The sequence below is a fragment of the Homalodisca vitripennis genome, unplaced genomic scaffold (genome assembly GCF_021130785.1).
Source record: "Homalodisca vitripennis isolate AUS2020 unplaced genomic scaffold, UT_GWSS_2.1 ScUCBcl_4930;HRSCAF=11382, whole genome shotgun sequence".
Lineage (NCBI taxonomy): Eukaryota > Metazoa > Arthropoda > Insecta > Hemiptera > Cicadellidae > Homalodisca > Homalodisca vitripennis.
The window spans coordinates 22739-35165 of record NW_025781046.1 but is presented as its reverse complement, the minus strand read 5'-3'; the positions used below and the strand labels follow the sequence as shown (position 1 = coordinate 35165).

General features: G+C 33.1%; 1 protein-coding gene across 1 annotated transcript in view; it reads left to right on the top strand.

Annotated features, from left to right (window-relative positions):
• The window catches only part of LOC124373154 (cell wall protein DAN4-like), a gene marked incomplete at both ends in the record, with an annotated part of 49947 nt that overhangs the window by 15474 nt on the left and 22046 nt on the right, over positions 1–12427 (top strand). The window contains 3 exons of the mRNA XM_046831553.1: positions 1705–1803; positions 2336–2476; positions 10077–10169. Of these exons, the coding sequence (XP_046687509.1) occupies positions 1705–1803; positions 2336–2476; positions 10077–10169 (333 nt within the window). The remainder of the gene's footprint in view (positions 1–1704; positions 1804–2335; positions 2477–10076; positions 10170–12427) is intronic.

The window sequence follows — 12427 nt, the reverse complement described above, 5'->3', positions numbered from 1 at the left end:
AGTTTTAACGAATTAGTAAAATATCACGAACAAAACTGTACTGGAAATTTTTGTAATTGTTTGACTATTGGAAAGGTGGATCAATTTAAGTATCTGGGTGTTTTTTTTCGATGAAAAGTTATCTTGGGATAAGCATATATTGTTTTTACAAAATAAATTAAAAATCTTGTATCAGAAAATTTTATTTTTAAAAAAATTGTGACGAAAAGTTATTAAGAATCTTATATTACGCCTTAATTCAATCCAGGTTGCAATACGCAATTCAATGTTGGGGCGGGACTTTTAAATACCACGTAGAAAAATTGCGAGTTGTACAAAATCATTTTATTCAAATCATATTAAGGAAAATCTATTAGAGAAAGTTCCTATCCTCTTTATTGTCATTTGAAAATTCTCCCTATACAACACCTTTTTGTATATAAGGTACTAAGATTATTTTATAGCAGAAGTGGTAATACTGGAACTTTTGAATTAGTTTATAGTGCTAGACGTAATTTTCAGAACATCTTTCGAGTGCCTAAAGTCAACAGATCTTCATTTAGGCAATCCTTTAATTATCTTGGTCCAAAGTACTTTAACAAATTACCGCTTGAAATAAAATTATGTAACTCATTTAATAGTTTTGATAAATCTGTTAAATTGTGGTTGTTCTCGTTAGAGGATACTAATTTCTTAAACAGTATATTGATTTAGTAACTTTTTGTTTGTAATTTTTCTTTTTTGTATATAGCCTAAACCTATAATAATGTAAAACAACATTAATAAAAAAACAAATTATTTTTGGTTTGTAAATAGCAAAATGATTACGTTTTATATATAGATTAGTATATATTTATGTACAGGGATATGTTTATGTATGTAATATAGAAAAATTTTCCAATATTTAAAAGGAAACTTTTTTGTTCTTGTTTTAATAACTTATATGTTTAAAAGTGTATTTTATTTAGTTAAAGCTACACAGAAGATGGCAGTTAAAGTGATGGACTGGACTCTGTTTATTTATATATTATATTTTTAGTTGCGCTGCCACATAACTGGAAATCGTGGCAGTGTAATTCCGAGGTTTTGTAATGTTACTTAAATTGTTTAGTTATTATGGAATAAATCATTATTCTCATTATTCTCAGTTCCACCAATGGGAGAGAAGCGACCATTATATCAGACGAAAGGGGCAAATTCCATTAAATCAGCTCACAGGTTCTGCATTGGAATGCTCTGAACTATGTAAAATGATAAATCTAAAGCCTACTCTATCTAGACATATTTTAAATATTATACTGTACACTATGATGCATATTTCTCTGAAAATATTTAATTTAATACCGAAAATATACTTATTTTTTACAATATCCAGATTTAAACATATAAAGAAGTAGCTATAATATTTATAAAAGATGTCATAACCCAAGAAAGTAGCAGAAATAGTTTGGAGGGGGCAACTGATATTTTCCCATAGTGAACAGAAAGTAAGGAAAGTGCAGTCAACCGCTCATTTCCCATTTTGTTCATTAAAAGATTCTTGACCCATTTCAATGTTGAGAACGATCTTTCAGCTGTACATGTCAGTAGTACTGAATTATTTACTTAATAATAATCATTTGCTAAAAAGTAATTTTAAAAAATTGAAAATTTGAGGAGGTCCAGATTTCTTGTACCCTCTTCCTTGCTACATGCTTGCTATAACTATTATATTAACTTTTACAGATTATTCAGCTGGCTATTGAGCGTGCCCAGTCTACCACAGAAAGTTCCGCTTCATCAGAAGGCTTCGACCTTCAACAGTTGTCATCTAGCCCTGAACCGGTAAGTTAACTTCCTCATCTTTAGTAGCAGTAAACTTCAACTGATAATACCTGTTAATTTGCAGACATGATGTTAACCCTAATACCGGTGAAGCAACATGCATCATGTGGTAGTTGGATCTGGTGAAGCAACACATGCGAGTTGCTTGAACAGCCTTTTGCTAATATTTAGCAATATAAAAAAGGGTTATCGCAATATTTTGAGTATCAGTCGAAAAAGAATATTCCAATCTATAACCATCAATCGGTTTTATCTTGTTTGTTTTTTAAAAATGAATGGAATAAATTACAGGTATTTTTCTCATTAAAATTATGTTTTATTAATTTGTGGAGGTTTTCATAAAATAATTTATAGTAAAACCACAATAAAAATAGGCACAAAACTAATTGTATAGTCTTACACCTCATTAAATTGTGGTCATTTTGTATATCTTGAATTTTTTATTAAAAACTTTTTACCATCTCTGAAGAAGGGCTCAACTAGGGTTTTAACAGCAAAGAACACAGCTATAGTGTGTCTGTTAATGTTGCAGAGCTTCGAGCGAGATGCCAAAAGTCTAGCACCTCCTCTTATTGACTCCATGAGCCTTGAAACATCCTCCAAACCTGGTGGCAAGATCTCTCTCTGGGTTGTGCCTGAAACTGAAACCGAACAAACAACAAGAGCGCAAAAGGTAAAAGTTCCAAAACATTTTAATTTCATATACAAATTTTAAATAATTTTGTTTTTATTTTACTTTGCTATTGTTCTTACTTTCTCAAATGAAAAACATGGTGGGCTCGTGATAATCCGACGCTTTTTGGTCCGACATGTTCTATTAGCCGACAATGTCTCGGCAGTAACATTACACGCAGTATACTCAAGATTGGGAGTAGCAGAGATGACTCTCCTTAACTGTCAAAAACTGAACCTAAATATGCTTTTTGTTTACATTGGGTTTTTGCAGTAGTAGTACAGTACAAGGTATGTTCTGTTGTGTATGTTTAATTTTTGTTTCGATTGCTCTGTTCTGTATTGGCTGTGTAACCTCTATACACAATGTACTATCAGTTGACTAAAACTACGAAAGCACGTAACTTTAACTTTAACTGAGAAATGGTCCATTATTCAAAGTCATGCACGGGAAGAATTACTGGAAATTGTAAGAAGCATTTATGTGATTACATAACCGATTGCTTATATTTAAAAAAAAAACCAAAGATTTGGTTGGATAACTGTATGAACACTTTCACAATTAAAAACAACAAAGATAGTTTTTTTTTATCAATTAAAATTGTTTTATTTTGTTTTAGTTTATCAAAGAGGATATTAAGCAATGTTATAATGATACCTCCAGTAACCCATAATCTTCTGTAATCCAACAGTTTTTTTTATCAGCTGACAGATCTGCTAAGGTGTATCAGTAAGACAAAAAAAATTAATTGTATGTTTAAAGAAAGTGATTTTTCTTGAAAGTGTTAAACTTTTTTTCATAAAGAAGTGGAACCATAAGGTATCCTGTTTATGGTTATTTTTAGTATAATTGTGGTGTGGTTCCGTGTTAAGAATTCAACTTTTTTTAAAGGTCTCACATTTTATATATGATAATTCTGGACTTATTCAATGGAAAATCTTTAGTAATGAATATAGAGTGTAGACAGTGGCATAATACAGAGGAAGGAATAAAAAGAGAATGAGAGGGAGTGAGAAGGAAAGTATGTAAGCTGCAATTTGTGGAATAACCGCAGAACTCCTATGTCTTGAATGTGGGAGGCTGGAAACAATTTACTGAAATTTTCTTCAAAATTTGCAATTTTTATTGGTGTTATTTTATTTACTGATTTTAAATTTGCTAAAGATTTTGCTTATGGTGAATATTTTCAGTAAGATACAAAAAATGTATTACTTTCTATAACTTATAGACAAACTAGTATTAAATAGCTTGCAGGTACAAAAAAACATAGCCATTGTTAAAGTAAATCATGCCGGTAACAATTCATTGATCTTCTTAACGTTTCTTAACCTTAATTTACCTAGTACTGATGAAATGATAGTTAAATACTAAAACAATATTTATTTTTTAAACTCCCCATCCAATTGAATGCTTGTGTTTTTGCATATAATAAAGACACATAATTCATGTAAGGTGTGTATTTAAAGAGTTTATACTAATCACTGATTATTTTATATTTTTACTAATTTTATCATTATGGAAATTTCTTACGGTGAATTCAGTAAAATAATCTACACTTTCCTTTTGTGTAAATAAAGATTTTAATGTTATTAGATGAAATCTTCACCTAATAGAATGTTAAAATGTCCTGATTCATTCTGCTTAGTCCTGATCTGTGCCTAGACACTGGTAGTTAAGAACTATAGATGAGCCGCATTGAAAGCGACATGTGCAAAGATTTCTTGCTCACGAGGGGGGGGGGAGGAGGAGCAGGAGCTGGACCATGCCTACTTTCATTGCTTTGATCTATTTCTTGCTGGTGCTTTGCTTCTCTGTTTGTGTTTTAGAGCATCACGCTATGTTTTGTTATTCTCGTTGTTACATAATAACAAATATTATTATTTATGTTAAGAATAGTGCATTGCATATATTTAATATGTTAGTACAATTAAGAAGTATTTAAGCAAATTAAAGTGTTAACAGCTGTTGTTATTATTACTAGGTTTGTTAAGGGGGGTCGGGAGGTCAAATGGGTCAAAAATTACTTTTTTTGTGTGTTTTTTTGAATATTATTCTGCTTTTTATAGCGGTTAATTCAAGACCAATTTCATAAAAATCGGTAAAGTAGTTCTTGAATAAATTTTTTTTTTTCTAAAGGCTGTACTTCAAATTTTTGGTGAGAGTTTCAGCATTGAGGAGACAGTATTTTTATATTGTACTATAACTCTTTATGCAAAATAGAGCTGTATTACTATTACGTTTTTTTGCTATTGGTACAGTTGTTTGTCACCTGTTTTTTTCTTTCATTACCTTGTTTGTTATTGTTTTCTTCTGTTTATAACCAAGAATAACATTTCAAATGTCACAGTTTATTTTCTGAAGTTCCTGGTGTTTTCTGTGTGTTAGAAGTTTTATTTCTAAAGGTAGTTCTTTTAAGGTATTGCAATGCCTAGATTGTGTAACAAAGTCTTTAAAAAACGTAAGCAAGTAGGGAAGCCTAAAGTGGTGTTTGTAGATAGTGACTGTGTGAGAAGCCTAGAATCTAGGCCTAGTATACAAAGCCCAGAACCTAGGACTAGTGCACCAAGCCCAATTCCTCCAGAGCAGTGCTTAATTTCTAAAATTTTAGGTGTGGGAACTCTTAAAGCGGGAAGCTCAGACCGGTGGGTATGGAATACACCCCAGGAAGGAGGGGGGCCCTCACCCAGGAAAACTTTTGAAAATTATAACTGTAAACCTTTGTTTTTAGGCCACCCAGACATAATAATACATTCATTTTTTATATAAAATACCAAGTGATATTTTAATGCTGTTTATTTTCTTTAAGGTGCTTGATTAGGATGTAAGAAAATAAAAACATGAATTTAAATTATTGAGTTTACTCTCTACTCTACTCTACTCCATTAACACCTTGTTGCCTACTTTAAATTTCCCAGAAATATTTGGTTTGATTTCATTGACCATTTTGTTTGATCAATGAAGCTCGCCAATATTAATTTTGTAATGAATGGTAAAATAAAAACAAATTGAGCCTTATTCACAGTTTTATTTATACACATTACAGTAGTAATAATAATACATATTAATATGTAAATGGGATGTTTGTTAATATAACAGCTTTTTTACAAGTTTGCATATTTTACAAAAAAATTGCATACCTTATGGGTACAAAACAATATTAATACATTCAAAATAAACCAAACTTCTTGGAAAGGAAAAGGAAGCGTTTAATTACACACAAAATAAATGACACACAGAGTGGAGTAACACGGTTTCATTTTTTTAAATTTAGTGTAGTTTTAAAAAGTTAAGGTTGATTATTTTATTTGCTTATTAGTTATTATAACAAATATGTACGGATTTGTAGTATAATATTGTAAGGCAATGCCAAGATTGTTGGTAAACTTAGTTTTAGTTGTTTGTTAATATTTTTAAAGTGAAAACTACAAAAGAAACAAAACAACAATACACAAAACTAACTGTAAGTACAAAAAAGAACTCAGAAACTTGAGTTCAGAACACAACTATAAGTTAGGCATAGGCTAGTTATTTTAATGAAAACTTAATGTTCTGAAATTCTAAAAGATATTTAAAAAACAGATTTAGGAAAAAAGTTCCCCACAATGCAATGCTGTCTTCATGGTAAGTTTTCTGCCCTCGTTGTTTTGACTTGGTGTCAAGTGCAGAATGGTGTCCCTTCGCCAGCCAGGTTTTGACGTGTCGCTCGGGATTGTATCTAGCCACAGGAGGTCCTAGGAGCCTGATCCGCAATAAATCGCAAACAGTGCTAATGTAGAGTGAAGATCTAAGAGGAGACATAATTAGATTCATTGCAGAAAACCCACGTTCACATTCAGCACTAGACACTGCAATACTATTTATGATGGAAATCAGTTTCTTAAACGACGGCGGTTGCTCTAGAATAGTAGGTTTCTCTCCACTTAACATAGGCTTCAGTCCCTGCTTGAAGTGTCTGAAGTCTCTAATTATATCCTGAGAGCTGCTAATCTTAAATCTATCGCAGATTCGCTGGATCTCACATTCTCCGTAGGTGATGGATAAGTCTTTTGGCCAATACATGGGGTGGATCACTTTGATGTCATTCATGATTTTGGTGTAGTGTTCAGCCGCATTTGAAGATGATGATAGCAACCTTGAAGTCAAGTTGTTAGCGAGGCTCCGATAGAACTGTTTTTCTGGAATACTGGGTATCTTGGATCTTACACAAAGTTTAACATCTTGAAACATCAAATCGTCAATAGCAATTTTAGCTTCCACTGAACGTCTACCCATGTTTTCAACTCGGTTTTTCAAACACTTTGATTAACAGTGTTACATCACTGTGGGCTTGGATAAGGTTGAGGCTTGATTTTTGAAGCTGTAAGGACAAATCCGATAACTCTTCTAGAGCATCGAACATCAATGCCAGGTTGTGTACAAAAGTTGTAGAAGATAATGTAATACAAAGCCCTTTGTAAGTTGAACGTTGCTTCGAGTCCCTTTGTTTGTCTTCAGATGCTTCAATGAAATGATTGTACAAAGCTTTAAAATCTGTCCAAACTGCTTTCATCACGCCATTAAGCTGGAGGCTACCCAACGAGTATCTAAAATACGGCCGATTTTCAACATTTGCTCCTCTAGTCCTTTAGCAACTTCTGCCAACTCCCTGCTGTTTTTCGGTGAACAACTAAACATGTTTCTAATTTTATCCATGAATATCTTAAAATGATTGATTCCAGCTACTTCTTCTATGGAATCGTGCACGGCAAGCTCTAAACGATGGTTTCAAACAATGCCAAGTGAACAAGTTGGGGAACGTTTCAGTAAGCTGTATAGCAAGGCCAGATTTCTTGCCTAGTAGCACTGAAGCACCATCACAAGTTAGAGCAATCATATGGTCTTTCATGAATTCAAAGCTTAGACCTAATGCTTGTAACTGATTTAAAAGTTCTTGTAATATACCAGCTGATGTTGTGCTATTTAGCTCAAAAAGTGTTAAGAACACTGTCATAGGGTTTTGCATTCCCTTTACAACAGTTTCTGATATAAACCACCAAAGCATTTTTGTTTGAAACTGAAGTGGCTTCATCCAAAAAGCAGGGAACATTTAGAGTCTGACTTGATTAGGCCATTTATCAAGTCTGATTTCATTTCATCAGAAATATGATGAATTATATTGGAGCAAGCAACATTTGAATGTAGGATTCGCCCCATATCTAAGCCATTCATTATTTGAAGATCAATTTCAGTTTCAAACTCAAAAAATGGCCTATTTAGTTTAGCTTGCTTATAAGCCGTGCGGAAAATGCGCTCAGTTACAATCTGCTGCTCTTTATGCATAGAAGCAACAGCTTTTTTCATTGTATCTTTCTTAGCTTCAATGAGTATTTTTTCAGCTAAAGAATGAGCTCGAGACCCACGGTGTAAAAATATCTTTTTCCTAAGAGAGGATTGCTGGTCTTTTTTATTGTTTCCATAAGCGGTAACAGTTCCTAAAACCCACTCTTCGCTAATCTTTAGGCCCTTCGTTTTCTCTGCACCTAGAGTACTCACACTACGGCAAACGTTGCAACCTAGTTCTCTGTTCACAATTAACCATGGATTTTTAGCTTTAAATTCAACAATTTGTTCTTCAGACCAACAAACTGGCTGTTCACCCCTATTAACAAAATCATTATTTTCATTACTAACCTTAGCTTCGTCTGCATCAGATCCCAAAACCCACCAACCTGGATACTATTTTGACCGACGAGGAAGTCGAAGGGGAATGGTAATCGCAATTATCCTCATTGATCCCGATTGCGTCTTCTTTTTTATCTTGATCAACAATTGAAGTTGTAGTCAATGCTTCCGAACTGCAGTTTCTCATTATTCGCATAACCTTTTTGTTTCTTAGGGTTAGGTTTAAAGAAATCAACAATTTTTCTGGTAGTCATAGTCAATTAGGAAACTATTTAGCTGCACCAGCACTAATAAGCATAAACACGAACACAATCAACGACCTGCACCTCAAAAACGAACTTAAGCGTGATGGGATGCGATGCAACTTGTAACTTAAACGCGAAACACCAAGGTCAAGTCAACTAGTCAACACACTTGTGATCACTGGGGCGGTGGCGCGGTGAAGGAATGGAGGGGGAAAGGAAGGGGGTGGGGTGGGTATTGCTTTGTTATTGAGAGGCGCAGCCGCGCATGCGCGAACTAGGATGACTCGCCCGTCACCTTCCTCCTGCCTGATTCCGTGCAAGACTCATCACAGCACAGCTCACAACTGCTTGTACGGGCGCTTACTATCTGCTTACGAGTCACTCGCAAACAAAGCATAGCATAATATTGATCCTACCTACAATTTTTTTTAACTAAAACTTGTACTCGTAGTTTTAAAAGCGTTCCCTTGCGTTCCGGCACTCTTGGGAGGTAAGGGAACGCCGTTCCCTTGCGTTCCCACTGCTCCAGAGCCTCAATAGCAGAGTTTGTCTAGTAAGAAAATTAGTTCTTGTCTTGCAGATTACAATAAGTACTAAGGTAACTGTGGCACTAATGACATTGTAAATTTGCAAATTTTTCAAAACCTGCTTGAACAGAACGCTGCAAAGTGAATCGCTCAATAAAATGATTTGGGCTCGTACTCCCAAGCGAACTTTTTGTCATGCTATCAACTCTAGAATTAGGGGTATATGATGCTATTGCTGTCTTCAACAAAGGCAATATAGTCAGATGCGAAGTGTTTGCTAAATTAGGGATTGTACCTGGGGTAAACTGTGTGTATGTGCTTCAAGACATGGACATGCTACGCATCAAAAAAAGCGAGTAAAGCCGTCGATGAAATAGAAAAAAAGTGTCGAAGACAGACTACACTGGCAAAAAAGAGGCTAGAAGACGACTATGAAGCAGAGGAAGCACACAATCCCTCATATGGTGCAGGAATGCATTTATAAAGCAAGTTTAGTTGCTAAGCTAATGGTGTTCCATATAAATGGCTTTTTCCGAAAATGAATTTTTTCGGTAAATAAGGAACATTATCTCCAAAACTATAAATGATAGATCAATAATTTTTTTTAATCTTGGAGAGGGCATTATTCTACACATTTTAACACATTGATTTAAAAAAAATTTCAATCGAAAAATTTTTTATTGCGACTAATTTATAAAAATTACTGGGAATTTTTAGAGTATTTTTTTAAAAATTGCCAAAAATCCAAAAAATATTTTTTTTACAAAAATTTCGTGTTAAAATATGTATATTGTTGTGCTTTATCAAGAAAAAAAAAGTTCTAAGTGCTATCATTTATAGTTTTTTGGTAAATGTTTCCTTAAAGTTTGAGAATTTAACATGGGCTTAAATGGAGCTCCCGACCCCCCTTAAACAGCTGTTATATAACACATACTCCACGAGTGGTGAAATGGCGACTGAAGATTGTGGAATGTTAAGGAATGTGGAGGGGAAAGTGGGTCCACACTTCTCCCTCTCCATATCTTTCTCTCTCTCACTCCCTCCCCGCACTGTTTCACTTAATAGGTTGCTTTCAAAGCCGCTCATCTATAGCATAATCTCATGGATTGAGTTGATGTATTCTACCTATTCTCTTTTGAAACCATAAACCACTTGTAACTGTGACAGCTGACGCCAGAGGAGGAGCAGGTGCTGACGGCTCTCTTGGCTGCGCCGCAACCCACCTCCGGCATCAGTGTGAGGGATCAGCTCCTCTTGGCTGTGAGTACATCTTCAGTTGGAACATTTTCAATAAGATGGTTTTGAAACACTATATGAAAAGACAAAAATATTATAGATTTAATTATTTTCAATTAACTGAAAGGAATGAATATTTTAAGAAAGAACATTTTTAAATTAAAACCCTTTAAAATATGGCATTGTATCGTATGGTATAATGTATAGTTTATATATATATATATATATATATATATATAAGTAGATATGAATATGGCGGTTCTAGCTCACTTTTGGGACAGACAGAAATTCCATACAAAAATACTGTTTAAAGGACAATAAACGAATCTGTAAAATCAAACAGTAAGGCGGTTCTAGCTCACTTTTGGGACAGTCAGAAAATCAACGTAAAATACTGTTTAAAAGGACAATAAACTAATCTGTAACTCACGAATGAAAAATTAACCGAATCTATTAGCCGTTTTACTGTTTCATTGTAGGCTTCTACATTTCTAAGCTGTTTTAATGAAAAAAATCCAGAAATCTTAATAAAAGATCTATAAACGGAAATAATGAAATTTGCTAACAATCACTCGAGAAACCGGGGAGAATGTGAGTAAAACCGCATTCTTTTCACGAGGTTCTTCATTTACTTTCTCCAAATGTACTATAAAATCATCAAAGATTTCAGGTTTAAAATCGTAGTCAAATTCAATGTCTAAATAGTGAAAAGATTATAGGTAAAATCTTCTCATAATAAACGTGTGTATTTAAACCTACAAACCTAATGTATTCTTTGAAAAGGAAAATAATTTTGTCAACGGTTCCAAGAGATAAGTAAAAATTTTTGTTCTTTTTTCTAAATTCTGAGACAAATTTTGTTTGCTTCTTATCTCCATATTGTAATTTTCTAAGCAGATTATTCAAATGTGTTAGCTTATTTCGAAATTTCTTAGGTTTAGGTCTTTCATACAAAATTAAATTACAATCTCTACAAACTAATCTTTTATCAATAATTTCTCCTCTATTATAACACTTGTAACAGTTGGCATTATACTCTTCCATTTACAAAAAGAATAAATGGAAGCTATGGAACTAAGTCTGCCGAGATATAAATTTTTCAGCGCAAATGTTTATGTTTATATTTCAACTACCGAGATAAAAAGAAATGATTTTATTTTATTATTCAACTATTTAGGATATTTTGTCTATGATTACAAAGATTATTACGGAAGAAATCGAGATTTTTCATCAGCGAAAGAGTATATTTTTAAAGTTTTAGAAGGAATGAAAGAGAACAATATGAACATCATTAACTACTGAATTTCTCTAATATCGTTCTTAATCACATCATAGGCTAAAAATTTCTCAGAAACCACAACCACATAACAAATCGCGTTTGTAACAGCATTTTGAAAATCCATATTGATAATTATATCGTTCTTTGAACTAGAAATATTTGTCAAACTCTTTGTTGTATCAATGACATAAATGGGTCTATTTGCTATAAATTCTTTGGGGTTTGTAATACATTTCCATATTTTTGTAGTAAACTTTCTTAAAATCTTGATACATCTGATACATGATTCTGAAAAGACCTCCGGAAATGTTTAAATTTTGTAATTCATCTGGATAATAAGAACCGTTCAATTTTACTCTGATATTTTTTACATCCAAACTATCAAACTTTGAAGGATTTTTTTTCTTGATTATTCTGTCTATCTGTTTGAAAACCGATGATAACGAACTTGGGATTGAAGATATTTCTATAAATATTTGTGATATCGAACGAATAAGTTGTTCCGGAAATACCTTTTTGTTCAATACATTGCCAATCTAGAAAATTAAACGTGATGTTTTGAGATTTTATAATTTCATCAATCAACCTAATTTTACTCGTGTGTTTTTGTAATCAATCATCGGAACTCTAATGAAAAACTCGTTAATTGTAATTTTGCCATCAACAGGCATAACATTTCCAGTTGCAGTCTTCAGAATCACATCATCGTCTTCTGCTCTTATAAAACTTAGATAAAATCCTCCTTTATAGATCGGAATAGTAACATTTTCAAAAAATCCTAAGCCGAAATGTGCTAAATCACCGACCGCTTCAAATTGTCCAAATTTAAAAGTTGATTCAAAACTGTTTGAAAATACATCACTTTTGGAATAACAAATGGTTCCTTTAATTGTGCTTAATTGGCCACAGTTTTCGACTTCTTCTATCAATTTATTGTGTTTTCTTACTTCAATCTTAGAAAATAAAAACGGTATAAAATTATCGATTAATCTAACATTATCAG